This window comes from Silene latifolia, chromosome 10 (assembly GCF_048544455.1).
Source record: "Silene latifolia isolate original U9 population chromosome 10, ASM4854445v1, whole genome shotgun sequence".
Classification (NCBI taxonomy): Eukaryota; Viridiplantae; Streptophyta; class Magnoliopsida; order Caryophyllales; family Caryophyllaceae; genus Silene; species Silene latifolia.
In genome coordinates this window covers 160,111,082-160,138,612 of record NC_133535.1, presented here as the reverse complement: position 1 = coordinate 160,138,612, position 27,531 = coordinate 160,111,082, and the positions used below count along the sequence as shown (strand labels likewise).

The following is a 27,531-nucleotide window of genomic DNA, read 5'->3' as shown; positions in this document are numbered from 1 at the left end:
ATGGTCAATTGTTTGAGACATCCTTTGAAACGGATTGAAGTTGAAGAGACTACTAGTGGCTTTGATTCCCTCGACGTACAGATGAAACTGTATTGGTGAAGAACATTATTGATTTCATGCAGTACGACATTGACAATCATTTGACAGGCCGACAGAACGTTGATTTCATAGCTTATTGGTGCCTTAGGACATACCAGGCAGTTTTTCTAACTGTATCTATATGGTTCGGTTTTCTTGATTTCTTTTGATACCGGAAATATTCTTAATCTGGTAAACGCCCAAATTAACGTCTGTGTGTGTTTATTAAGAGCGATTGCCTATATAATTGTTTTCATTGGTTTGTTAAAACAAAAAAAAAATCTGTTAATTGTTTTTTTCTGTTGGTCCGTAGTATGAACCAATGTTGAAAATCGTGTTACTCGATCAGTCTAATCAGGTACCGTGTATGGGGTACTGGTTTCGACATTGAATGTGAATCTGTGATGCAGCGTGTTATTTACCTCCATTACTGTATTTCAATAGGACATCATTCAGTTGGATTGTTAAATTGACTGAATCACAATGAAAGACTTAATCTTTGTTTCAGCTTTAGTTGATGCTTTAAGGACCCATGTCGTCCTGCAAACCGGAGTATCTTCCCAAGTTTTGCCCAAACAGCATCAAAATGCAGTGACCTTTATCTTTGAACCCTTCACAAATCGGTCTTAATTTTCTTGATTTCTTGTGATACCATATGACATATACTTCGTATAAAATATCCAAATTCTAAATCGGTTATAAAAATTTAAAGCATTTCTCTAAGGAGAGAAAGCCAAAACGTTATCCATAGTCCATACCTCGATTTGTATTTTTCCGCCCTTAAAAAATTAAAATACGTATTTCTAAATGTCGACCAGCTTAGTTGATGCCCCCGAAAAAAAAAAAAAAAAAAAAAAAAAAAAAAAAAAAAAAAAAAAAAAAAAACTACTAGCTTAGTTGAGACAATACACGAGCTCACAAAAACTGAACTCGTATTAGCCTAGAGGCTTAGAAAGTGATAACCTGATAAATAGGTCACATGTTCGAATTCAACCGAACATAAAAATACGGTATATAAATACTAAAAGTTATGGTTAAAGTACCGCATTGAAAATTGCAGAAAACAAATGTAGAAGATCATTGCGAAGAAGCCGGAGTACTAAAATATCATTTCATAGTCACGGATTAATTATAAATGACCAATAACTCCAGAGAGACGGTCTCTCATTATTGAGAGACCTCTCACATGATGTGTGCGAGGACCACCTTTGAATTTCTTTTTCCCTATTATGTCTCCCACTAAATTAGTAGGAAATGGTCTCTCATGAGACCTACTAAAAAATTAATAAATCGGTGGTGAAATGTTTTGTGTGTAGATTTTCGCAGTATGCATTTTACTCAACACATTACACTTTTTCCCAAATTACCCCTCATTTTTTTCTCACCTAATTCATGTCCCGTTGTGTACTACATTGAAAATAAATTAAAAAAAAAAAAAAAAAAGTTAAACAGTACATCAATGTCAGCCACTGATTCAAGACGAACAACAATCACAAGTTTGATCATCGTTGTGGGCTTCCGACGGTGAGCAAAGTGGAAGACTGCGACAACTTGACTCCGTATTGTGGAGATGGCTAATCTACCGTCGCCAGCATGTATCTTCTTTCTTAAGAACAACAAAAACACGATTTCTAATATGAAAGGAGGTAACTTGGAGCTTAAATGCGGCACGAGGAGAATCAAGCAAAAGGCAAGGGGGAAGATGCGATGCAAAATCACAATCCAGTGTTAGTAACATAAGGGTAGGTAAATGGAAAATATTGCGCAAAAAAAATCGTAATGAGTAAAAAAAATGTATAGCGAAAATAAATTACGAATGTTTTTTATGTTATGTTTGTTTTTTGTGGTGTTGATCAGGACTATCTCCTACCGACAATTGTGGTAATCTGTTTTTTTTTTTTTTTTTGGTGTTGACCAGGACTATACCCTAGGGTTGGGGCAATCTCCTTCGGGGTACTGAAGGCAATTTAATGGGTTGACCCCTCGCAAGTTTGGCTTTTTCATTCGCAAGAGTGCGGAATCGAACCTCTGACCACTTGGTTAAGTGATAAGAGCCCTTACCACTCACACCAGCCAACTTTGGTGGTGGTGAAATGTTGTTGTGAGCTAAGTTTTTACTATCTACGGCCAATTTTAGAGCGACACCAAGTGATACCGAGTTTACAAATTATCATTTAAGATTGGTATATCCGTTTTAAACTTTAAGACATGTCAAATAACATACCACTTGTCTTATCTATGTAGGTGGTAATGTCAGTATATAGATTATACATTAGAGGTAGTACATCAAATTTTGTACTTTCTGAGTTTTATGATAAATTTTTTGAGTTTTATTTAAAAAAATATAAATTTTTAGTATAAAGCTTTTGAGCTCATCCATTAAAACATTAAGCGAAAAAAATACAACATTGCTCAAAAACTATACTTATAAATTTAATTAATTTTGAGATTTGCCATCAAAAAATTATTATAGAACTTATAAATTTTAAATCTCAAAAAATACATATAAACTCAAAAATTGGAAGGATATGAGATAATACATCCAATACGTATTCCTTTTTCTCCTGGTAATGTGGTATACTATAAAGCATGTTTTAATCTTAAGACGAGACTTATTGGACCGAAATTGGAGCCACCATTTGGCGACACTCGACAATTAGTTTTATTTATTTTTTTATTTTCCGAAAATCCAAATTTATTACGGAGTATGTTGGTTGAAATTGAGTTAAATACAAGTTGAGCATTTCCCAGTTCTCAAACTCAATTCTTTTCTTTCGAAATGAAAATTTAATTTAAAATTTCCACAACTTCATTCAAAAACTTCATCCCCTTTACCTCCCCACAAAACTCGTGTAGAACGGTTTTATACGAGAATTGTTGTTTAGTTAGAAGTCTTACATTTACAGAGTGCAGTCTACCTGTTCGACGAAATTCCTCAGAGAAAATAATACCCGATTGCAAGAAATCAAAACCTGGGCAGTTCAATTCTAAATAATTTCATCCCATGTTTTCAGATTTAGGGTGTGCACACCATCTGTTCGACGAAATTCCTGAGTGAAAATGATACCTGATTCCAAGAAATCAAAACCTGGGCAGTTCAATTCTAGGGATAGGCTCTCAGATTTGCCAGATTTAATTATACATCATATCATTTCTCATCTGGGTACGAAAGAGGCATATAGAACTAGCGTCTTGTCGAGAAGATGGACTCAAATTTCGGCTACTAGCCCAGTTCTAGAATTTCATCATAATAATTTTTCTAATGTTGATATTGCAAGACTTTTGGAATATATAGATGCTAGAATGCAAAATTCCCAACTACTGATTTAGAATTGACTTGCAAAATTTGATTTCCCAACTACTCGAAAGAAAACCTGCTAACAGTAACTACAAAGTGCCACAAATTCTGTTTTCTGCTAAGTCGTTAAGACGTCTTGATTGTTCTAAAGTTAAGATACCCTACTATGAAGCCGTGGATCTTGTCTCTCTCGAGTATTTGGGTTTAAGTGATGTCGTTGTAGACGAGCGTATGCTGTTTCATATGGTTAGTTCCTGTCATCTGTTACTGAAGTTAAACCTGTTGTACTGAGACTTCTCAATTTCCTCGCTTTCAGCTTTGGTAAATGGTTTATTCTCGACTTGCCACTCTGATATAATTTCTTTGCGAGTTGATTTTGGCCGCCATAATTTGACAGTTGAGGTATGCTCATCATGTTTTTGCTTTTCTGTGTTACTTTCAGTCTTTGTTTCCAAGGCATAATTATATTCGTGATTCAATTTATAAATTTCTACGTCTCCTATCATATTTAAATTTATAAATTTCTACGTCTCATATCATCTTCGTGATTAAATTGTTGTCCTCCAAGATCAAGCGAAAGTAATTTTTGAAATTGACTTGGTTTGGTTTAAACTCCCAAGCTTTATAACAAATTTACCTTTTTCAGTCTCGGATGAGATCGAAATCAGCTGGTTTCCATATCTTGTTTTTAGATATTATTTCCAATTCACTTTCCTATTTTAATTGTAATTTGTACACTTTCCTTTTTTTAGACTTCTTGTATCCTTAGGTTATTGTGTTGGCTTTACCATATAACAAAACCAACCCTAATTGACCCCACTATATATATATGTGCCTCTTTTTTTGAATACACACATTCAATCAACTTCTTCAAACTGTTCGACGAAATTCCTTGGAGGATATGATGAAGGATTGCAATAACCCGAAAAACGGGCAGTTTAATTCTACGGATAGAATCTCAGATTTACCGGATTCTATTAGACGTCGTATTGTTTCTTATCTGGATACGAAAGAGGCATATAGAACTAGCGTCTTGTCGAAAAGATGGAATCAAGTCTGCGTTACGAACCCAAATCTGGATTTTTATCGTCATAAATTTACAGTTGAATATATAGATGCTAGAATGCAAAGATATTCGAAAGAAAACCTGCCTATAACGACGTTAAAACTTGATCTTCCGGCTACTGATTTACCGTTGGGTTGCAAAGTTGATGAGTGGCTTGAGATAGCTGTGCGTAACCAAGTTGCGGAAATTAATCTTGGAGGTCCTTCTGATTACAAATTACCTCGTTTTCTGTTTTGTGCTAACTCGTTAAGACGCCTTCATTTTTCTAATGTCGAGATACCCTACTATGAAGATGTGGATCTCGTGTCTCTCGAGTCTTTGGTTTTAGGTGATGTCGTAGTAGAGGAGCGTATGCTATTTCATATTGTTAGTTCCTGTCTGAACCTGAAAGACTTGTGTATCTCATTTTGCCCTGGCTTGAAAAAATTAGTGATTCCGCGTCATAGCAAACTGGAGGATCTCTATATTGAGGGAGACGTACCTCTAGACGGGGGAGTCATTCTCGAGACTTCTAGTCTTAGGTCATTTAAGTACAATATCCAGGATGAGAACCCTTGGCCGATTATCTCAAATCATGGTTTATTGAGAAATTTGAGGCATCTGCTTGTAACTTGTCTTTCTATTACAGGTGAGGATCTTGCTAAACTACTACAGGAGGAACTCACCTCGCTAGAGAAATTGGTGTTTATTGGCTGTGAGATCCCGCCGAATTTCAAAATATCGCATACCCAACTAAAACATATTGGCTTATATGAATGCGACAATTTGTTAAATGTTGTGATTGATGCTCCAAATTTGAGTAAGTTCAAGTTTCATGGCGAAATAGAACCGCCCTTATCTATCACCATTCATTGTCAAGCCAGTTGTACCATCCATGTCCGTACAAAGGCTAGCTATGACGGATTTTTCATATTGAAGAAGCTCTTGAAAGGACTAAACAGCTGCAATGTTTTGAAACTCTTCTTGTTTGACGAACTCGATGAATCACGTGAGGTATGGCAAATGAACTGCATATAATTGTTTAGATTAGATCATTAGAATATGAGTTTATGTTTTCATTAACTTTGCCAACAAACTCTTATGATTGTGTTCTTGTAGTTTGATGATGATGGTGACGACGAAGAAGAAGAAAGCGGAAATGCTGAACTTGGACCCCCTTGTGATATCGGAGAGCTGAAGTTAAACCTGTCATATTGCGAATTCTCAAGCTCCTCGGTTTCAGCTTTTTTAAATGGTTTATTCTGGACTTGCCGCCCTACTATAATTTCTTTGCGAGTTAAGTCTGACCATCATAAATTGAAAGTTGAGGTATGTTGATGTTTTTGCTTTGTGTTACTTTCAGTCGAACTACTTTCAGTTTTTCTTTATGCAAATGGTAACGAGTGAGTCTCGAGGACTCACCCAACACAGATTCTTTGTTTTGATGAAGAGATTCGGTAGAGAAGGGATGGTCATGGGAGTATTTCTGTTAGTCCCGTCCCTTCTTAGGGTTTGCTTGGGATGGGAGTAATTATTAAGGGAGTAATGGGAGCTAAAATAAGAATAAATAGGAGGGGATTGGTGGTTAGTGGTGGTTGTGGAGTGTGGAAATAAGAGTTAAGGGAGGAATTATTACCTCCACAAGGAGGTAATGCATTACTTGAGGAGGGAGGGGAGTAACAATTACTCCCTTAATGGAGGGATTTTACACTATATTTCCTCATTTCTATCCATTTCCTCCATTTTTAGTTCATTTTAGCTCTATTACTTCCTTAATAATTACTCTCATCCCAAGCAAGCCCTTAATGTGTGTCCTTTCGTTACAAGGTTAATAAACGAATGTCGAAATTTATAAGTTCACACCGTACTATTGTAAGTCCCACCTTCAGAATCGTCACAAACTAACTTCTAATTTGAGTTTGTTAGACATTGATCAGCGAAGGAAATTTGGGTCAATATATATATGCTTGGTAACGGGTTTTACAATAAACTGTGTATTCGACTCTATCTCTGTTATTGAACTCCCTGTTGTTGTTTTGCAGCCTTTGCTGAATAAGCTGGCGGATATGGTCAAATGTTTGGAACATCCTTTGAAACAGATTGAAGTTGAAGAGACTAATAATGACTCTCAGTACCTCGACGTACAGTTGAGACTATGTTGGTGAAGAATTACAGTCTCTCAGTCTCGAGTTGCTGGCGCTGCAAGTTTCATGTAGTACGACATTGGCATGCTGACGAAACGTTGTTTCGACCAGGATATTCCTATTCAAGACACAGTTTGGAAGGCTATTTGATTTGTTATTTTTTTTTTTGTTTTAAGGTTATTTGTCAAATTATTTATCGTTTTGTTACTCATCTGAAACTAATTGTCGTCAATGGGTCTATATTAGTTTGATATTTATCATTTAGTTTGATAAACTCTCACTCCGATAAGTTCACTTAAGATTGCCGCGGTTGTTGGTTGGTGAATGTGTTATCCTCTGTTGCCTATGTATTCTTTTCGTTTGGTTTACTTTCTGCCTATTTGTACCCTTTTTCGTGAATATTGTTGTCGACAAAACGAAATTTAGTTTCCTGAAAAACAAAATGGAGACATTATAATTGCGGAAAACAACACCGTGTGTCCGCATCACCAAGGTCTCTACTATTCCAATACACAAGTCGTAAATTTCCACATTAGTATATCAAATGCCTCTCAGGCAGCCATTGCTTGCAGTCTTACATTGTTCAAGTCATCGACTGAAGATCAAATTCTAAACCTGGCGGCAACAAAAGACTTAAAGTTAAGACGGTTTTAAACAAGATTAGCTATGAACTCGATAGACAAGGACAGGAAGCATTATTTGTCATTTCTATCCCTAAAGACAACTCATACAAGACTATGTCGTTATACGCATACATCTAATCATCTCTTGTAGCATACCTCATAGATACTTTTATACTTGGCAACCTGAGCCTAATCTGGAGCTCGGACGAGTATGAAAGTAATCGAGGGGATTCAATGCCTTCAACTTCAATGCTCTTCAAAGGATCCTTCCAACAATCAACTTTTTTCCCGAGGATGCACTAGATCGACTGACAAAAAAAAAAGCGGGAAAATTAGGGTTTCAAGGAGCTGAAGGTTTTCAACATAGCCTGCAATGATAAAACGCCAGACAAGAAGCCTGCAGTCCCATTCCTCAATCTCTGAGGGCAACAACAAAGTTTACATAACATAGCCAGCTTTAAGATATTTATACATTTGATCAGACCGAGATTACAACAACAACGACAATAACAACAACAACAACAACAACAACAACAACAACAACAATAGCAACATCAGAGTCTTGATCCCAAAATGATTTGGGGTCAGCTGACATGAATCATCCTTTAGAACGACGTCTATGGGTGAACGCACACCTCAAAATGCGAAAATATAGAAAAGAAATATGTCACAGAAATATGCTTGTATCACACTGAGGTATCCAGGTTTGAATGACTCGGTAAATCGGCAAGGCAAGAAGTACACACTCAATCCAGCTAGGTCAAACATATCACCTATATATACACAATCTATATAAACAAGAAGACCAACAAGTTTTGAGACACATACAAGTGTACTCGGATCCAAAAGGAGGAATTGTGGAGATAATGGTCGTAGAAACATGCGAGACTCCATCTAGGAACATCTAGGTATGTTTGATTTCTGTTTAGTCATTTGGATTCGAGTAAGTTACGAGTGATTTTGGTCATACAACTAATACCACAGCCATAAAACTATGCAATATAGCATACCTTAGTAGCCGAAATCTCTGAATTAGTTGTAATTGACAGCACATCAGGGTGGCAACACCAAAACAGAGCATCCAGAAAGGTCGTAAGTGAAGATTCCATATACGGCACAGAGTCCCAAAGGCATGTTTCCACCAGCATTAGCTCACTGAGTTTGTACGGTGGGCCAGTATTAAAACTTCTCAGTTGGTCCTCTTCTACCACAATCTACATGGATACAAACATACTCTTCATTATTTACATCCATAGTTCCGTTACTAGGTAAGAACGCATGACCCCAACAGAAAATACACAACCACGGAACATCTACGTAAACATAATAACAAAATCATGATACGGGCATACATTCATACCGGATCAACATGCCACAAGTTCATCTCTAGAGATTTGAATAACTTTGTATCCTTGAGAAACTGTTTTAGCTCAACAAACCAATCAGTGTCTAAAATATCAATATCGAACATGAATGGGCTGAATTGAGCATTACAACGATCTAGCACTCTGATCAACGACAAGGAGGTCTCCACTTTACAATTGTACTTAAACTCAAGCAAGTTAGGGGTGTCAAGTGTAACCTCTAGTAATACCTCTAGTAATTCAGCCATGAAGTCTGGGGAATCGTGAATTTGAAAATCCTTCAATGAAAGGCTTGAGATCTTAATGTATTTCAGCCGTACGCATGAATTCAATACTAACTTTTCAAGCGATATAAGCCCATTTGTCAGCTCATAAACAATGTCATCTGTAATAGTCGCACAACTAATCTCTACCGTCTTCAAGTTTTTCAATGGCATCGCATTCATTTTCCATGGCCATGGCAAATATACACGATTACTACAAAAAACAAACTTTTGAAGGGGAGATTCTTGGAGGTTGGATTGCATTGTTCCACTATCACAGCCTTCGACTCTTCCATCAACTTTTCTCGTCCAAGGAAGTGAAACTTCATCAAGGTATTTATGTGTGATATCTAATTCAACCAAAGGGCAGGAAGAGATAATTCTTTGAAGCATATCCTCATCTACAGATATCGGCTCTAAAGTTAAATGTGTAAGAGAGACAAGCTCCATTATCTCATAATACGGTAGCTCAATGCGACGGCATTTCAAAACTTTTAGCGATTTTGCACAAAACAGAAACTCAGGCAGCACGTAGTCAATATTACCATGAATCTGGATTTCTAATTCCTCGATTTGGTTTAGCACAGCGATCTTTATCCATGTATCAACCAAATTTACTAGCTGTTCATCAACTATCAGAACCTCTAGGTACATTTTTCTTATCCTAAACTCGAGAATGGAATATCTTAGCATGGTCCCATCCACAAACTTCACAAAACGTTGAAGTTTATCTTTATCATCCTCGCTCTCATCATTACGAGCTTTACACACGTCTATCTTAAAGTATCGAGGCTGAAAAACCAAAACCAGAATGGAAGACCAAGCTCTATACCACTTCTTAGACAATACACTAGTGCGACCCGCCTCTTTGGTATCGGGGATTAAGAGAATGTCATGTAGGATAAAATCCGGAAGGTCCGAAATTCTATCAACATTACCCCTTTGCATCTCTGCTGTCTTTTTCCCAACATTCATGATCTTCTCAGAGTAATTTCATCAAACACTTGGCATGCACTACTAAATTTCTAATCTTTCGCAAATCTAACAAATACCCAATTCACATAATCACCACTCCAGTTTATATTCATGCTACAAACTATAATTCAATCAATTATGTACCAAATTTACGCAACATAATTAAAGAAAATTGAAGATAAGAAAACATTAGGGTATACCACAAGGATTTGAATCAATTGAGCCAATAAATTCCAGAATTGAACTGTTGCAGTTTCTGAGAAAATTCACTCAATTCACTCGATTCCCTCCATATTTTCTGGGTAAATTTGCAGTTTTGGAAATGTTGAGCAGTAATTGTATTTCTTTCTGGCGCAAAAAACTGTGTTCATTATCTTTCTTAGTCGGGTGTAAGGCGGTTTTACACTAGTAACACTGATAGTTTAAAACGGATTCGAATACAATTTGTTAAGTGGGTAAACCCGTAAAGTAATTATTAGGAGAAACCGTTTTAGAATAGACATGTGTAAAGCCGCCTCATACAAGTATTTGTATTTCTACTAAGGGGGAGATTTAAACTAGAGTTGTTCATGCGCCGTCCCGTCCATTGAACCCAGCTCATCCCGCCCGCTAATAAAGCGGATAAGGACAAGGCATTTTAAGAAAAATACAAAGGCCCAGCCCACGAACCCGTCCCGAACCCCCCACTAACCTGCTTGTCCGTGGGCCAAAAATTAAATGTGAGACCGGCCCATGTCAGACTCAAGCCCGCATTTGAACACCTCTAATTTAAACAATTAAGTATCTTTGGTCCAATTTTCGTGTCCCCTCACATCTCCGCCATTTTGTATTAATTGTGGTTATGTGTAACCTGATAAACGAGTCAATCAGGTCATTACAAATTTGTGGGTATCAAGTTATTTAGGAATACAGGTCATAATTACCCGACATATATAGCGTTGGAGTAGGAGTCAAAAATAGTTTTGCCATATTCCAACTTTAATCTAACCCATAGACCATAGCCATATAGCCCAACCACTCAACCAGGCAACCATATTCTACCTGCTCCTCAAGATCTGACCTCCGAGATCCATTTGAAAGGTATACGGCGTCTAACTACTGTAGATGTACAAGAATTATAAGGTCGTTGTATAAAAGAAAATAATAAAAATTAGTATTTGGCGACTTCAAGGCGATTGAATGGGCGGTATTGATGGTAGGAGGTTGTGATGGAGATGGGTCGCGATGGGTGGGTAATGATGGGGGTAAAGAGTCGGGTAAGGTTACGAGAAGGGTAAGGGGCCACACATGGGAAGGGGGAGGGGTTATGCTGGAGGTACGGCTGGAGGCGTAGGGGATGACAGAGGTAAGATGGGGTAAGGTAGTTATTGGAGGATGTAGGATATTAATTGCAGGGTGGTGGTTAGTTGTGGGGCTGATGAGATAAGAGTTGAGAGGGACATCGTGGTTCGAGATGTTGGGTGTAATCACCTATGAAGGTGGAGGGTCTCGAGTTAGTCAGACGGTGATGACAAACACTGCTTTCATGCGTCGAGGAGATGGTGGGTGGGAGAGGAAATGAGAGAGAATTGAGAAGAGAACAAACAAAAAGGATAATATGAAAAAAAACGTACAACGATGAGTAAAATAAAATTTATATTGTGTAAATAAACATTTTATGAAATCTACAATAATTTTATATCCACTTTTCATATATCACCTATCATAAATTAAAAAGGTGAGGAAAAAAAGTAGAGTATTTCGAACAAAATTAATCAACATAAAATAATCAATATTGTGTGGCTACACAACGTAAAAATTTCAAAAATTTAATAATTTACTAAATATAAAAAACACGTAATTTGTTACTTTTAATAATACTTTTCGTTACCACCCGTACAATGCACGGGTTGGAGAAGTAGTTTAGTAATCAATAGCGCATGAAAAAAGATGGGTACTGGATTTAATCGAAATCACCAGCTTTGATAAAAGGTCGTTAATGATGTTTTTGAGAGGTAAAGTAGAGTAAAGGAGAAGAAGGTGGGTTTACTTAGTTTGGACTTTGGAATATGAAAAAAAAATTATAAGAAAGGTAACCTATTTAATAAAAGAATAAGGGCAAAATCGTCATAAATTTAATGTTTTAAACAAAAAAATTTGAATTTTGACGGAAAATTGGCCTGAAAATGTTATTGGGTGCAAAATGTAACCTGAGCAAATAATTTGGGTGTAATTTAAAAAAAATTGACGTGGGAGTAAATATAAAAAAGTGGATTAAGCGTGGGTGTAATTGATAATTTATTCTTTTGAAAATTAATAAATCGGTAATCGGAGAAGACATACGAAACCAAGTGATACCGAGATCACAAATTATCATCCCCTACTAGTAAGAGAATAAAAATTCTCTTAGTTTTCCCTCCAAAAAGTATCTAGCTAAATAAGGTAATAAATAAAATTTTCTTCAATTACATTATTATCTTTTCAATGAATATATTCTTATAAATAAACTCTAATTTTTTAAATAAATTCATAATTATGATTTTTTAATTAAAATAAAATTAAATTGATATTAAACTATAAAGTATAACTTGCTAAATTTTTTAGTAATGCAATAATTATTATTGTAGAGAATAATTTGACACGTGCTTACTAGTAGCTTTGTGACAAAAAAAACATGCACTAAAAAAATTTCACAACTTAAATAATTTTTTTTATTAGTTTTTCATTTCATTTATTTGTTTCATATCAAAATACAATTGAGTGAACTGATAAATATTAATGAGATGCAAATTTAAAAAGTATATAAATCCTCCTATATACTAAGATAATACAACTTCTCTAAAGCTTTACCCTCCAAACTGCTCAAATTTATATATGGAAACAAATTACATTTTCAATTATTAAACTAATTTTCCATTTAAATTAATCTATACATAAAAATTGTATCTTATAGGAGTATTATTAACTTCGTGACGAAAAAAAAAATTTTAAAAATAATTTGATGTAATTAAAATTTTTTTTAAAAAAATTCATGGAATTATAAAATTCTTTTGATTAATTTTAATTTTAGCTATTTCTTATAAAACATTGTGAGATATAAATCTAAAATCTATAACTAATATACTAAAAATTAAAAGGCCTATATTTACCACGCATTTGCACGGCTCTACACTAGTTTAAGAATTAAAACGTGTATATTCGTCTTAACCCTAAAAACGGGTCAAATAACATACCATGTCTTATCTATGTAGGTGGTATGCTATAAGGCCCGTTTTCAAACTCTCAGTTTTATTTCTTTATTTATTTATTTTCTGAAAATCCAAATTTACTGCATTTCCCAGTTCTCAAAATCAATTTTTTCCTTTTGAAATGAAAATTTAATTTAAAATTTCCACAATTTCATTCAAAAACTTCATCCCCTTTACCTCCCCACAAAACTCGGGTAAAACGGTTTTATACAAGAATGGTTGTGTACTTAGAAGTTTTACATTTACAGAGTGCAGTCTACCTGTTCGGCGAAATTCCTCAGAGAAAATGATGCCCGATTGCAAGAAATCAAAACCTGGGCAGTTCAATTCTAGGGATAGGCGATGATATCGAATTTGATGAGTTGATGTTTACATTAGCTTTGCTAACAAACTCTTATGATTGTGTTCTTCAAGTCCATAGGTGATGATATCGAATTTGATGAAGAAGAAAGCGGAAATGCTGAACTTGGAGTTGGACCCCCTTGTTATATCAGAGACCTGAAGTTAAACCTGTTGTACTGGGACTTCTCAATTTCCTCGCTTTTAGCTTTGGTAAATGGTTTATTCTCGACTTACCACCCTCATATAATTTCTTTGCGAGTTGATTTTGGCCGCCATAATTTGACAGTTGAGCTATGTTCATCTCTTTTTTAACCGCAACAGCGAAAGTAATTTTTGAAATTGACTCGGTTTGGTTTAAACTCACAAGTTTTATAACGAATTTATATTTCAGTCTCGGATGAGATCGAAATCAGCTAGTTTCCATATTTTGTTTTTAGATATTATTATTTCCAATTCACTTTCCTATTTTAATTGTAATTTGTACAACTTTCCTTATTCTAGAATTCTTGTATCTTTAGGTTATTGTATTGACTTTATTATCTGAGTTTTTCTAACGTGTGCCCTATATGTTGATAATCTTATCATATATGGGTTATTAATGTGTGCCCTAAGGGTTAGAAAAACCCTTATATGACAAAACCGTATCGTATATTTTTGTTCAACCCTAATTGACTCCACTATATATATCTACCTCTTTTTTTATCGAATACACACACATTCAATCAACTTCTTCAACCTGTTCAACGAAATTCCTTGGAGAATATGATGAAGGATTGCAATAACCCGAAAGACGGGCAGTTTAATTCTAAGGATAGGCTCTCAGATTTACCGGATTCTATTAGACGTCGTATTGTTTCTTATCTGGATACGAAAGAGGCATATAGAACTAGCGTCTTGTCGAAAAGATGGAATCAAGTCTGCGTTACGAACCCAAATCTGGATTTTTATCGTCATAAATTTACAGTGGAATATATAGATGCTAGAATGCAAAGATATTCGAAAGAAAACCTGCCTATAACGACGTTAAGACTTGATCATCCAGCTACTGATTTACCGTTGGGTTGCAAAGTTGATGAGTGGCTTGAGATAGCCGTGCGTAACCAAGTTGCGGAAATTGTACTTGAACGTAGTCTTGCTAACTACAAATTACCCCGTTTTCTGTTTTGTGCTAAGTCGTTAAGAATTCTTGATATTGCTAATGTCGAGATGCCCTACTATGAAGATGTGGATCTTGTGTCTCTCGAGTTGTTGCTTTTAAGTAATGTCGTTTTAGAGGAGCGTATGCTATTTCATATTGTTAGTTCATGTCTGAACCTGAAAGACTTGCGTCTCTCATTTTGCCCTGCCATAAAAACTTTAGTGATTCCACGTCATAGTAAACTGGAGTATCTCTATATTGATGGAGACGTACCTCTAGACGGGGGAGTCATTCTCGAGACTTCTAGTCTTAGGTCATTTATGTACAATATCCAGGACGAGAACCCCTGGCCGATTATCTCAAATCATGGTTTATTGAGAAATTTGAGGCATTTGCTTGTAACTTGTCTTTCTATTACGGCCGAGGCTCTTGCTGAACTACTACTTGAACTCACCTCGCTAGAGAAATTGGTGTTTATTGGCTGTGATATGCTGACGAGTATCAAAATATCGCATACCCAATTAAAACATATTGGCTTATATGGATGCGACAATTTGTTAAATGTTGTGATTGATGTTCCAAATTTGAAGAAGTTCAAATTTCATGGCGAAATAGTCCCGCCCTTATCTATCACCGTTAATAGTGGAGCTAATTGTACCATCCATGTAAAGACTCGCTATTTTGATACTGACGGATTTTTCATATTGAAGAAGCTCTTGAAAGGACTAAACAGCTGCAATGTTTTGAAAATCATGTTGGACCACGAACCATTTGAGGTATGGGAAATGAGCTGCGTATAATTGTTTAGATTAGACTATGAGTTTATGTTTTCATTAACTTTGCCAACAAACTCTTATGATTTTGGTCTTGTAGTTTGATCATGATGGTGACGACGAAGAAGAAGAAAGCGGAAATGCTGAACTTGGACCCCCTTGTGATATCGGAGAGCTGCAGTTAAACCTGTCATATTGCGAATTCTCAAGTTCCTCGGTTTTAGCTTTTTTAAATGGTTTATTCTGGACTTGCCGCCCTACTATAATTTCTTTGCGAGTTAAGTCTGGCCATCATAAATTGAAAGTTGAGGTATGTTGATGTTTTTGCTTTGTGTTACTTCAGTCTAATTAGGGGCTGATTTTCCTTTATGCAAATTGTTTTGGCACTAGTCATGGTAACGAGTGAGTCTCGAGGACTCACCAAACACAGATTCTTTGTTTTGATGAAGAGATTCGGTAGAGAAGGGATGGTCATGGGAGTAACTGTTCTGTTAGTCTCGTCCCTTCTTAATGTGTATCCTTTGCTTTCGTTACAAGGTTAATAAACGAATGTCGAACATTTATAAGTTCACACAGTAGCATTGTAATATCCAACATTCCAACCTTCAGAATCGTCACAAACTAACTTCTAATTTGAGTTTGTTAGACATTGATCAGCGAAGGAAATTTGGGTCTATATATATATGCTTGGTAACGGGTTTTAATTTTTCAATGAGGCGTGTATTCGACTCTATCTCTGTTATTGAACTCACATACGATTGTTGTTTTGCAGCCTTTGCTGAATAAGCTGGCGGATATGGTCAAATGTTTGGAACATCCTTTGAAACGGATTGAAGTTGAAGAGACTAATAATGACTCTCAGTACCTCGACGTACAATTGAGACTGTGTTGGTGAAGAATTACAGTCTCGAGTTGATGGCGCTGCAAGTTTCATGTAGTACGACATTGACATGCTGACGAAACGTTGTTTCGACCAGGATATTCCCATTCAAGACACAGTTTGGAAGGCTATTTGATTTGTTTTTTTTTTTCCGTTTTTAAGGTTATTTGTCAAATTATTTATGGTTTTGTCACTCGTCTGAAACTAATTGTCGTCAATGGGTCTATGTTAGTTTGATAAACTTTAACTCGGATAAGTTCACTTATGATTGCCGCGGTTGTTAGTTGGTGAATGTGTTATATCCTCTCTTGCCTATGTATGCTCCTCGTACAAATGCCTGCCAGGCAGCCATTATACACTGGTGCGACTGGCCTCTTTGGTATCGAGGATTAAGAGAATGTCATGCAGGATAAAATCCGGAAGGTTCGAAATTCTATCAACATTACCTCTTTGCATCTCTGCTATTTTTTTCCCAACGTTCACGATTTTCTCGGAGTAATTTCATCAAACACTTGGCATGCACTACTAAATTTCTAATCTTTCGCAAACATAACAAATACCCAATTCACATAATCACCATTCCAGTTTATATTCATGCTACAAACTATAATTCAATCAATTATGTACCAAATTTACGCAACATAATTTAAAAAAAAAAAATCTAAGCTAGGAAAACAGGTAGAGTATACCACAAGGATTTGAATCAATTGAGCCAATAAATTCCAGAATTGAACTGTTGCAGTTTCTGGGAAAATACACTCAATTCACTCGATTCCCTTCATATTTTCTGGGTAAATTTGCAGTTTTGGAAATGTTGAGTAGTAATTTGTATATTTTTGGCGCCAAAAACTGTGTAAATTTGCGGTTTTACACTAGTAAACACTATAGTTTAAAACGGATTCGAGTACAATTTCTTAAGTTGGGTAAACCCGTAAAAGTAATTATTAGGAGAAACCGTTTTACAATAGACTTGTGTAAAGCCATCTCACACCAAGTATTTGTATTTCTACTAAGGGGAGATTTAAACAATTAAGGGTTTGCTTGCATTGAGAGTAAAAGGAGGGGAATGAATATGGGAGTAATAATTAAGGTGCATTTTCCATGTTTCTATTACCCTCATGGAAGGATAATACATTACCCTCCCTCCCCCCTGAGTAATGATTAAGGGAGTAAAACATCTACAGAGTAATTATTACCCTTATGCCAAACCTATCATCAATGAAATCATTACCCAAGTAATTGACCCGGTAATTATCACCCAGTTAAAATTTACCCCCGAATTATTCCTTGGATTCCAGCCAAGCCCTAAGTATCCTTGGTCCAATTTCAGTGTCCCCTCACATGGCCGCCGTTTTGTATTAGTTGTGGTTATGTTTTAACTTGGTAAACGGGTTAATCAGGCCATTTTGAGTTTGTTGGTATCAAGTTATTTAGGAATACGAGTCATAATTACCCGAGTACAAGTCAAAAATAGTTTTGCCATATTCCAACTTTAATCTGACTCATAGGCCATAGCCAATTAGCCATATAGCCCAAGCCATATTCTACCTTCCCCTCAAGATCTGACCTCCCTGATCCATTTGACAGGTATACGGCGTCTAACTACTGTAGATGTACAAGAATTATAAGGTCGTTGTATATCAATGACGAGTCAAAAATCGTACCCTCACAATTGCGTGGAACACCGTTATGAAAGAACTTCCCAATCTCGGATATGAGGTAAATTAATCAGAAAAATAAATCAACTCAAGTCGATTAAAATCTCCGATCACCAATAATCAATATAGGCGAGTACGTAGATCAATAGCATACAGAAATGCATACAATATAATTCCATAGTCGGGTACAGACTACTATTAATACAGGATAACAAGATGCCAGTTTTATACGGAATGCTTGGACAACGTCAGTCCAATCGCAAAAGAAACCAACCACTTACATCAAAAGGGAAACGGGCGATTTAGTTAGTTTTAATTGTGGCGTCATTAGTCATACATTTAGTTTCCTGGACAAACAAAATGGAGACATTGTAGTTGCAGAAACCATTTCAGATATGGAAAAACAAGGGTGTCCGCATCACCAAGGTCCCTACTATTCCAACATATAGTCTTCATTTTCCACTCGGTGGCGAGTTCACCACAGGAGCACGCATGAATCCAGGACTAGATACACGTATTTAAGACTTTCTTCTGTAAGCTAAACTTGGCACCAGAATAGTCTAAACCTGGTCTCAATTTTTGATGGTTCTGGGAGTAAGCTAGAGCAATCCGCACCTTCAACTTCGATGCTTGTCAGGGGATGCTTATAGCAATGCACTTTGCTCTTCAGGACATTCAAAATCAACTGTAAAAACAAAGTAGGGAAACATAAGAGGGTCTGAATGATACGATCCAGTCCAGAAAAAGATGCATTATATGGTGGAAAATGGAAATTATGTGTCAGCTACTTGAATTTGGCTAATACTTTCACGATTCAAGCTTGCTGAATAACCCAGAATATTATAAATGCACTAAGACAATCTCTTGGTATTTACTACTCGATAGATATGTAAAGCAAAAGGTACCTCAGAATCCGAATTCTGTAAACTTGTCGTTATTGACAGCACATCAGGGTGGCAACACCAAAACAATGCATCCAGAAACGCAGCAACTGAAAATCCTGTAAGATTCAAAGCACTTATCCCACACAGGCAATACAGCTTTAACTCACTGAGTTTGTATGGTAGGCCAGTACCAGTATTCCTCAGTACGTCCTCATCGACCAGAATCTGTATAGATGCCAACATAGTCGCCATTACTATCATCAGACAATTCAGTACACTAGGTAATAATGTATGATCCCGTGCTAAAAAAAAATACAGAATCGCGATACAACTGTACATGGTCATTAGTGGATAAGAAAATTACACCTAATAAAGAAATCATGAAATGTACTTTATATAAATTCATACCTTATGAGGGATAGGCAACTCAATCACTAGAGATTTGAAGAAGTTTGTTTCTACAAGAAACTTCTTTAGCTCAACAAGCCAAACAGTGGTGAGAGGATCCGGTTCCACTGGAAGGAATTGGGCATTACAATGATCTGGAACCCTAACTAACGACAGGGAGGTCTCTATTTCAGTGTTGTATGAAAACTCGAGCAATTTAGGGGCATCAATCGTTACCTCAATGAAATGTAATTCATTGGCAATTCGAAGTTGCTTAAGTGAATTGCTTGAGATCTTAATGCATTTCAGATTTAAGCACTGCAATAGTACTAAACTTTCTAAAGCTACAAGCCCACATGCCAGCTCAGAAACAATATCATCAGTAATAGAAGCAAAACCGAACTCCAATTTTCTTAAATTTTTCAATGCAACTATATTCATATTCCATGGCCACGGCATATAGGGACCAAGACAACTGTAAACAAACTTTTGAAGCGGAGATTCTTGAAGTTTGGATTGCATTTTTCCACTAGTAGTACATTTGTCTCCTCCATTACCTTTTTCCATCCAAGGCAGTGAAATATTTACAAGGGAGTAGCCACGTTTAATATCTAACTCAACCAAGGGGGAGGAAGAGATAATTCTTTGGAGCATATCCTCATCAACAGTGTCCAAGTAAATAGTTAAGTATTCGAGAGAGACGAGCTCCATAGTCTCATAATATGGCAATTTGACGCGCTCACATTTCAAAACTTTAAGCGATTTTGCACTAAATAGAATCTCGGGCAGCCTGTAGTTAAGAACCCTGATTTCGAAATTCTCGATTTGATTTTGCACAGCGATCAATATCCATTTGTCAATCAAAGACACTAGCTTTTCATCAATATTAGGAAGCATAAGGTGCATTTTTGTTATTCTATACTTCTGCATAGAGTATCTTTGCATCGTCTTATCTATGAATCCCACAAACCGTTCCAGTGTATTATAGAGAGAATCCCCATATTTCTGGAAGTACCGAAGCTGAAAGTCCAAAACCGGAACAGAAGACCAAGCTCCATACCATCTCTTAGACAATACACTAGCGCGACACACCTCTTTAGTATCAAGCATTGAGAGAATAGTATGCAGAATAAATTCCGGAAGCTCCGAAATTCTATCAATTGTACCCTTTTGCATCTTTGCTACATTTTCCCCAAACCCCATGAGTTTCTCACAGGAATTTCGTCAAACAGTTGGCATGCACTATCTAAATTCCTAATCTAACTACCACAAATTAAAATTCAGAAACATACCTCAAATCACTTGTACAAGTAATGAGTATATGACAATAAACATTTGGGTCGAGTGCACGGATGAATGTGAAAAAGAAAAAGGGTTTATAGTGGGGCTACATTTTATCAACTGTACCCCTTTGCATCTTTGCTACATTTTCCTCAAACCCCATGATTTTTTCACAGGAATTTCGTCGAACAGTTGGTATGCACTATCTAAAACCCTAATTTTTAGCTAATCTAAAAAATACCCAATTCACAGTTCTTGATCATAATTCATATCTTTACTACAAATTAAAATTCAGAAAACATACCTCAAATCACTTGTACAAGTAATGAGTATACGACAAAAAACATTTGGGTCGGGTCGGATCGGATGAAAACATAATTCGGAAGATTGTGAAGAATAAAAAGGGTTTATAGTGGGGCTTCCATTGTTTAGAAAATAATTATATGATTGTACAATTATCAATTGGCGCCAAATATGTTTATCTATTGGCGCCAAATAAGCCCCAAGACACCCATAAAAGACAAAACCGTGCAATCGGGTCAATCGGGCCGAGTGTAACTTTGTAGATTGGGTTCGTTTTCGGTTGAATTGAGTCAGTTTAAGGTCAAGTGCATGTTATCGAGTTATTTACGGCGGCCCGTGATTTTATAAAAATAAATATTTAGGTCAGATTAAAGAAGGGTCATTTCAATTAGGGTATGCAAGTAAATTCGGATTCTATATTTATATACTCCCTCTCGTCCACTTTAAAGGTAACATGGATCCACTTTTTATAAGGAGAAAAGTGAGTCCATGTTACCTTTGAAATGGATGGAAGGAAGTATAAGTTAGTGCATTTTAGATAATTTCGTGCGGATTTGGTTAGTTTTGTAGGTCTAAAGTCTAAACTAAATCCATTCATGTGTCAAAGGGATATAAATTTGATACAGAGCCCTCTTTTTTCAATTTTCAAAATGGTTTAGCTTCAGGTAAAAAGATAAAATTTGTGTAAAATCGCCTTAACACAAGTATATTTACAATAAAGGCAAAAGTATGTGTACAATATGTCAATATGCAATGAAGAGAAGTGAAAGGTAAAAAAAATAGTAGAAAAAAGTGAAAGTAAATCAAGAGAATGAGGAATTAAAGAGAATGAGGAATTAAATGATGGTTCATTATAAATACAAAAATTTGAAAAAGTTACAAAATAATCTTGTTTTCATTTTCTAGCCAAAATTGTTTTGGGTGATTGGAATTCATATTTGAAATAATTTTTTTGGAACGGACCCAAATTTACAATTAATCTTTTTTGAAAAACTTAAGGTAGACATTGGTTTTGTAAAGAATCATTGTCCCAATCAAATGATTAATGGGTTTAAATATTAACTAGATCATTTATTCGCAATTTAAAATAACTGATCCTATCTAACAACATTAACTCAGAGCCTCAATGTCTCCCGTAATTTATGTGGTAAAGATCAAGGAGGGTTGGATGTACCGCAGCCTAACCCTTGTTATAGGGTTGTCATAAATTCACGGGGTGAATCTACTGGTACACGGATTTTCTTTGTACATGGACAAGATAAGTGGGCCCTACTATGCTCAGATTTAAGCCGCAACAAAGAATATTAAGGGTACAATTGTCAAGTTCAGTGTCCTAGTACCATTATAGGCCGTGTATTTATGGCTACCCTTGTTATAACAACACAACAATGAAGTTTAACAACTTATCTAAATTATCTATGCCAAAATTCGGGCACAAAAGTTCAAATTAGACCATTGTATATATGTCCGTCATTGATAAGTAGCATTTTAGTCATATTTTACCCCTCATTTATAGCTTATTCCGACTCGATTTTGTGTGCCTTAATCGTTAAATAGCTCATTCATTAACTAATTTATAATAATTAGTCGTTTTAGTTATAATTAATAATTAATTGTATTTTTATATAATATTAGTATTATAATTACTTTATTATTATTATTATTTTATTATTCTAATTTGATAGGCAGGCGAGACGGAATGACAAGACGGAAACCGGAGCTGGAGGTGAAAATCAAACAAAGAAGATAGAAGTCAAGTTTGACTTTTGTCAATTGGTTGACCCGTCATCTCCATCCACCATTTCACCCCTGCATCATATCATCCAAATCAACTCCCCTGCATCACCACTTCAATCCCTGCGTTCATCACCATCATTAAACCCGTCATTCATCATCATCAAAACCATCTGCTCCTCCATTTCGTAACAATCACTCACACAAGTACCAGCCCGACATTCATCATCATCACCATTTCCGTAACAATCACTCACAGCATACCACTCCCATCATCATCTCCATTTCGTCATCATCAAAACCATCTGCTCCTCCATTTTGAACTCGACATCTGCCACGACTCCACCATTAACCACCATGTCGTCCCCTTCATTTTCGACCACCATCTCACCTGCAAACCACCATTCACACGACAAACGAGCAAGACGGTCTGATATATATATAAATTAACAGCGGTACAACTATGCTTAGTCATTTTATCAACCATTATACAACCAAATTACCCCTGAACTTGTTAGATATCATGGGTCACAACCTCACAAGCATTTGAACAAAAGGTTAGCCATGAACTTTTTATGCTCCACAAAAACTTCCTTAAATGTAGCCTCGGAACGAACATGTGAGTGATGAAGACAAACGAGTCCTCTTCAAAACGCATCTCGCTGTTGTTATCACTCGATTCCTAAAAAAACATCATTGTTGGAAGACATTCTGAAATGTAACTCGTAAGCTAAATAGATATGATCTCAAATACACGGCCAGAGCTTTTATTAATTACAAAGATACCTGTGTATGGCTGAAAACGCCAACGAGATGCTAAGGTAGTCTTTAATATAAGTTGTACTCCGTATTAGTTTGATCTCAAGCTCATATGGAGGTGAAATTAATCGAGGGGATTCGAAGCCTTCAACTTCAATGCTTTTTAAGGGATCCTTCCAGCAATGCATTTTTTTCCTGAGGATGCTCAAGATCAACTACCAAAATAAAACGATTCACAATTTTAGCACAACGAGATCGTCAGCATGGAAGTGTAATCACATGAACTACTCTATATTTTATTTAAGAAAAAATGGCCAAATAAAAGTGAGATCTCTTGGTTTTTACTACTCAGTAGATATATAGGCGAGGCAAGAATACACTAGCTCCAGTCCGGGTCACAGACATCACCAATATATTATCGCCAATTCATAATATACTAGCACACCCATTTTCCTACCGCAAGTAACTCACCATATAAGGGAACTTGAACTCAGAATAGAGGAATTGTGGAGATAATGATCGTAGAGGAGGAACGGGAGTAGACCTAGAAAATGGGTCGGTATGAGTTGGGCCAATTCTAATCCAGGTCATTTAGGGTACGTTTGAATTCTGGTTGGTCATTCAGATTCAAGTAACTTGGGAGACTATTATTTCTTCCTTGTAAAAGTAATGGTAAATTTAGGATAAGCAAAATCAAGATCGATTTGGGTCGGTTAGAGTGAGGAGAAATATTTGTGTTTGTCTGTTAGTTCATGAGTTGGGTCACTTTCGATCAGTTTTGACAAGGCAATAGGAGAGGGGTAATAGTCACCAAGCTGCTCCCTAGGGTACTGCATTATCCAAAGGTAGAACTGGCAAACCCGACCCGACCCGAGTGACCCGAACAAACCTGACCCGCCAGGGCCCGAAAATATTGCGATCCGAAACCAACCCGTTACCCCGACACGACCTGATGATCAGTAACCCGAACCCGACCGAGCCCCGACCCGATATTGACCCGACCCGATATCAACCCGACTAAAATGATAATCTAACAATTAAGCGAAGTATTTGGCAAATTGGTGTTTATTAGCAAAATAATTAGGGAAATGGGGTTGGTTTGAAAATATTTAGACTTATGGTGTCCACGTCATCAGTTTTTATTTTTTTTTCCAATTTTTAGGCAAAGCCGCTAAGTTTCTTAGCGGCTTACTATTTTTTTTTTTTTTTTTTTTTTTTTTTTTTTTTTTTTTTTTTTTTTTTTTGAAAAAAAAAAAAAAGTGAATAGTAAAGCCGCTAAGAATCTTAGCGGCTTTACTATTCATTTTTTTTTTCAAAAACCGTCACCTTCTAACACTGATGACAGCCTATTTTAAAAATGAATAACCACCAAAGCCGCTAAGAAAGTTAGCGGCTTCCTTATTTATCTATTTTTCATAAGCTTATGACATTTATTATCAAAAAAATGACAAAGAGACAAAGCCGCTAAGAAACTTAGCGGCTTTGCCTAAAAATTGAAAAAAAAATGAAACTGATGACGTGGACACCATAAGTCTAAATATTTTCAAACCAACCCCATTTCCCTAATTATTTTGCTAATAAACACCAATTTGCCAAAAAATTCCAATTAAGCTGAATAATGGTCGAAAAATCGCTAGACCCGATAGTGACCCGACCCAACCCGACCCGACACATCATTTGACCTGAATGGCCCGACCCGATAATGACCCGAACCCGACAAGACTTGACCCGACTGGACTAACCCGATTGCCACCTCTGGACCAAAGGGGTAAAGTTCCCCATCACCCCTTTTTCCAACTTCCCTCCTATTCTCTTTCACTTTGGTCTCCATACCGTTATACTTCTTCCCTTCAAATCCAAGTGCCCGATACCATTACGTCGTGAGAGGAATTTAAACTAAGGCCGCTCCACCACTATACGGCTATACCCATCCATACACAAGATAACAAAAGTTGTCAATTGAATTTAATAGGCTATCAAACTATCAAAGCATATATAACAGACAGAACATACTTGTTATTGAAAGCACATGCAACATAGCATACCTGGATGACTGAATTCTGGAAAATTGTTGTTATTGACAGCACATCAGGGTGGCAACACCAAAACAGTCCATCCAGAAACGCCTTAAGTGAAGATTCTGTAGAATTCCATGCACGTGTTTCACGCAGCTTTAACTCTCTGAGTTTGTATGGTGAGCAAGTAACAACATTGTTCAGTTGGTCCTCCTCTTCTACCATAGTCTATAAAGATGCAAACATAATCTTCGTTAATTTCATCCATAGTTACATTACTACGTAAGACTGTAAGAGTGTATGACCCCACTAGAAAATACACAACCGCGATAAAACTATGGTTAGTCAGTTGGACATAGGACAATTAAACATAATAAATAAATCATAAAGTGGGCAAAAATTCGGACCTGATTACAGTGAGACACGTCCATCACTAGAGATTTGAAGAAGTTTGTTTCAGTGAGAAACTTCTTCAGCTTAACAAACCAAACAATGGTTAAAGCATCTTCCACCAATGGATAGAAGTGAGCATTACAATGATCTAGCACTCGGATCAACGACAAAGAAGTCTCCAATTTACAGTTGTATGAAAAATCGAGTAAGTTAGGGGCGTCAATTGTAACCTTCATCAAGTCTAGGCCATCTTCAAATGGAAATTCGTTATTCTTCATGTCTAGGTCATCTCCGATTCGAAATTCCTTCAATGAAACGCTTGAGATGTTAATGCATTTCAGCATTATACATGACTCCAATACTAAACTTTCTAATGCTATAAGCCCAGATGCCAGCTCAGAAACAATATCATCTGTTATGGAAACCGAACAAATCTCCAGCTTTCTCAAGTTTTTCAATGCAACCACATTCATCTTCCACGGCCACGAGAAATCAAAACTACTACCAGTAAAAACAAATTCTTGAAGCGGAGATGCTAGGTAGGATTCCGTTGTTCCACTACCACAGCCTTTTATCATTCATACTAACCATAAGATACATCTCTCTTATTCTATACTTCTGCGAAAAGTATCTTTGCATGGTCTTGTCTACAAACCGAACAAAACATTGAACTGAATCATCATCGTACACGGAAGTAGAATACTGAAATTCCCTAAAGAACTGAGGCTGAAAATCCAAAACCGGAATGGACGACCAAGCTCCATACCACCTCTTAGACAATACGCTAGCACGACCAGCCTCTTTGGTATCGAGCATTGAGAGAATAGTATGCAGGATAAATTCCGGGAGCTCCGAAATCCTATCACTTGTACCCCTTTGCATCTTCGCTACATTTTCCCCAAATCCCATGATTTTCTCACAGGAATTTCGTCTAACAGTTGGCTTGCACTATCAAAATTCCTAATCATTTTCCTCAAACCCCAATTCACAGTTCTTGATCATATCCTTATCCTTATAACAAATTAAAATTCAGAAATACCCAACTCAAATTACTAAATACCATAGTTATGCAACATAATTAATTAAAAGAAAAAGAAAAAAAGAATGGAAGATTAGATATATGATGTAGTACATCATAGTTTGTTGAATTTTACAATTCTCTTCTATACTTTTCTCTCTAAATTCTCTAACAACAATAATCACAAAATGAGCACTCTTACTTAGCCTATCAACCACCACAAATATGACCTCCTTTCCATTAGATTTAGGAAGCCCAGTTATGAAGTCCATAGATATGTCCACCCATACTTCCTCTGGTATTGGAAGAGGTTGTAACAAACCTGGATAGGCTGCACAGTCAGCTTTAGCAGCCTGACAAATTATGCATTTTCTTACAAATCTAGCTACATCCTTTGACATACCCTTCCAATGGAATAAAGCTTTCACTCGTTTAAGAGTGACATCCCTCCCAGAATGTCCTGCTTCTCCTGAAGCATGAAGCCACTGCAATATCTGTTCTCTTAACTGCACTGTATCTCCAACTACAATTTTCCCTTTTCTTCTAAGGAAGCCATCATGGAGAGAATAGTGTGACACAGCTTGTTGTTGATTTATCTTTTGAAGAATGGTGGAGAGGTGCACATCAGTTGAGTAGCTATTAATAATGAGTTGCTGAAGATCAGAAGACAACACAGATATAGCCATCAATAATATTTCTGCCCCTTGAACCCTGGACAAGGCATCTGCAGCCAAATTTTCAATGATATCCCTTTGTTTCAAAGGATACCTATATGGTCTAATGCTCACTGGGTTTGCTCCAGGTTCTAATGGAATTTTATGGTCAAATACCCCTCTAGGTGGAGGAAGACTTTTAGGTTCTTCAAAGATTCCATTATATTTAGACAAAAGAATTGGAAGTTCAGGGTAGGACTGTAGTTCAGATGTTGTGGACATGGATAGGTGATTAA

General features: G+C 36.5%; 5 protein-coding genes across 9 annotated transcripts; 2 read left to right on the top strand and 3 right to left on the bottom strand.

Moving 5' to 3' along the window:
- Positions 1–4,178: 4,178 nt before the first annotated feature.
- On the top strand, positions 4,179–6,895 carry LOC141609472 (F-box/FBD/LRR-repeat protein At5g56420-like). Its single transcript, XM_074428521.1, has 3 exons — positions 4,179–5,435; positions 5,541–5,750; positions 6,464–6,895. Exons 1-3 carry the CDS (start codon positions 4,278–4,280, stop codon positions 6,584–6,586), a joined length of 1,491 nt encoding a protein of 496 aa, XP_074284622.1. The 5' UTR covers positions 4,179–4,277; the 3' UTR covers positions 6,587–6,895.
- A 121-nt stretch (positions 6,896–7,016) lies between these two features.
- LOC141606694 (FBD-associated F-box protein At4g13985-like) lies at positions 7,017–10,308 on the bottom strand. 3 transcript variants are annotated; one of them, XR_012526786.1, is made up of 4 exons: positions 8,549–10,308; positions 8,199–8,402; positions 7,345–7,496; positions 7,017–7,180 (listed from the first exon to the last, which is right to left on the bottom strand). XR_012526786.1 is itself a non-coding variant. In XM_074425935.1 (3 exons), exons 1-3 carry the CDS (start codon positions 9,788–9,790, stop codon positions 7,488–7,490), a joined length of 1,455 nt encoding a protein of 484 aa, XP_074282036.1. In that variant the 5' UTR covers positions 9,791–10,308; the 3' UTR covers positions 7,017–7,487. The 3 variants fall into 3 exon arrangements, 2 of the variants coding, with proteins under 2 accessions (XP_074282036.1, XP_074282037.1); XM_074425935.1 differs by having other exon boundaries at positions 7,017–7,496; XM_074425936.1 differs by having other exon boundaries at positions 7,017–7,496; positions 8,783–10,308.
- Positions 10,309–14,088: 3,780 nt separating this feature from the next.
- On the top strand, positions 14,089–16,389 carry LOC141609471 (uncharacterized). The gene is made up of 3 exons (XM_074428520.1): positions 14,089–15,273; positions 15,371–15,580; positions 16,043–16,389. Exons 1-3 carry the CDS (start codon positions 14,122–14,124, stop codon positions 16,163–16,165), a joined length of 1,485 nt encoding a protein of 494 aa, XP_074284621.1. The 5' UTR covers positions 14,089–14,121; the 3' UTR covers positions 16,166–16,389.
- A 1,493-nt stretch (positions 16,390–17,882) lies between these two features.
- LOC141606693 (uncharacterized) lies at positions 17,883–20,982 on the bottom strand. 3 transcript variants are annotated; one of them, XM_074425933.1, is made up of 4 exons: positions 19,101–20,982; positions 18,884–18,917; positions 18,714–18,808; positions 17,883–18,493 (listed from the first exon to the last, which is right to left on the bottom strand). In XM_074425933.1, exons 1-4 carry the CDS (start codon positions 20,280–20,282, stop codon positions 18,347–18,349), a joined length of 1,458 nt encoding a protein of 485 aa, XP_074282034.1. In that variant the 5' UTR covers positions 20,283–20,982; the 3' UTR covers positions 17,883–18,346. The 3 variants fall into 3 exon arrangements, with proteins under 3 accessions (XP_074282034.1, XP_074282035.1, XP_074282033.1); XM_074425934.1 differs by having other exon boundaries at positions 18,714–18,917; positions 19,101–20,157; positions 20,372–20,980; XM_074425932.1 differs by having other exon boundaries at positions 18,714–18,917; positions 19,101–20,981.
- Positions 20,983–22,848: 1,866 nt separating this feature from the next.
- On the bottom strand, positions 22,849–26,157 carry LOC141606691 (uncharacterized). The gene is made up of 4 exons (XM_074425929.1): positions 25,579–26,157; positions 25,202–25,399; positions 23,184–23,371; positions 22,849–23,079 (listed from the first exon to the last, which is right to left on the bottom strand). Exons 1-4 carry the CDS (start codon positions 26,140–26,142, stop codon positions 22,992–22,994), a joined length of 1,038 nt encoding a protein of 345 aa, XP_074282030.1. The 5' UTR covers positions 26,143–26,157; the 3' UTR covers positions 22,849–22,991.
- Positions 26,158–27,531: the final 1,374 nt, after the last annotated feature.

Excerpts from the sequence above, each read along its gene's own strand:
- LOC141609472 (XM_074428521.1), top strand. The coding sequence starts at position 4,278 with ATGATGAAGGATTGCAATAACCCGAAAAACGGGCAGTTTAATTCTACG. Across the intron at positions 5,436-5,540 it reads AACTCGATGAATCACGTGAG|TTTGATGATGATGGTGACGA; the intron begins GTATGGCAAATG and ends GTGTTCTTGTAG. Across the intron at positions 5,751-6,463 it reads ATCATAAATTGAAAGTTGAG|CCTTTGCTGAATAAGCTGGC; the intron begins GTATGTTGATGT and ends GTTGTTTTGCAG.
- LOC141606694 (XM_074425935.1), bottom strand. The coding sequence starts at position 9,790 with ATGAATGTTGGGAAAAAGACAGCAGAGATGCAAAGGGGTAATGTTGAT. Across the intron at positions 8,403-8,548 it reads ACTTGTGGCATGTTGATCCG|ATTGTGGTAGAAGAGGACCA; the intron begins GTATGAATGTAT and ends GTATCCATGTAG.
- LOC141609471 (XM_074428520.1), top strand. The coding sequence starts at position 14,122 with ATGATGAAGGATTGCAATAACCCGAAAGACGGGCAGTTTAATTCTAAG. Across the intron at positions 15,274-15,370 it reads TGGACCACGAACCATTTGAG|TTTGATCATGATGGTGACGA; the intron begins GTATGGGAAATG and ends TTGGTCTTGTAG. Across the intron at positions 15,581-16,042 it reads ATCATAAATTGAAAGTTGAG|CCTTTGCTGAATAAGCTGGC; the intron begins GTATGTTGATGT and ends GTTGTTTTGCAG.
- LOC141606693 (XM_074425932.1), bottom strand. The coding sequence starts at position 20,282 with ATGGGGTTTGGGGAAAATGTAGCAAAGATGCAAAAGGGTACAATTGAT. Across the intron at positions 18,918-19,100 it reads AGTTGCCTATCCCTCATAAG|ATTCTGGTCGATGAGGACGT; the intron begins GTATGAATTTAT and ends GCATCTATACAG. Across the intron at positions 18,494-18,713 it reads TACAGAATTCGGATTCTGAG|TTGATTTTGAATGTCCTGAA; the intron begins GTACCTTTTGCT and ends TTGTTTTTACAG.
- LOC141606691 (XM_074425929.1), bottom strand. The coding sequence starts at position 26,142 with ATGATAAAAGGCTGTGGTAGTGGAACAACGGAATCCTACCTAGCATCT. Across the intron at positions 23,372-25,201 it reads TCCAGAATTCAGTCATCCAG|TTGATCTTGAGCATCCTCAG; the intron begins GTATGCTATGTT and ends TTATTTTGGTAG. Across the intron at positions 23,080-23,183 it reads GCGTTTTCAGCCATACACAG|GAATCGAGTGATAACAACAG; the intron begins GTATCTTTGTAA and ends ATGTTTTTTTAG.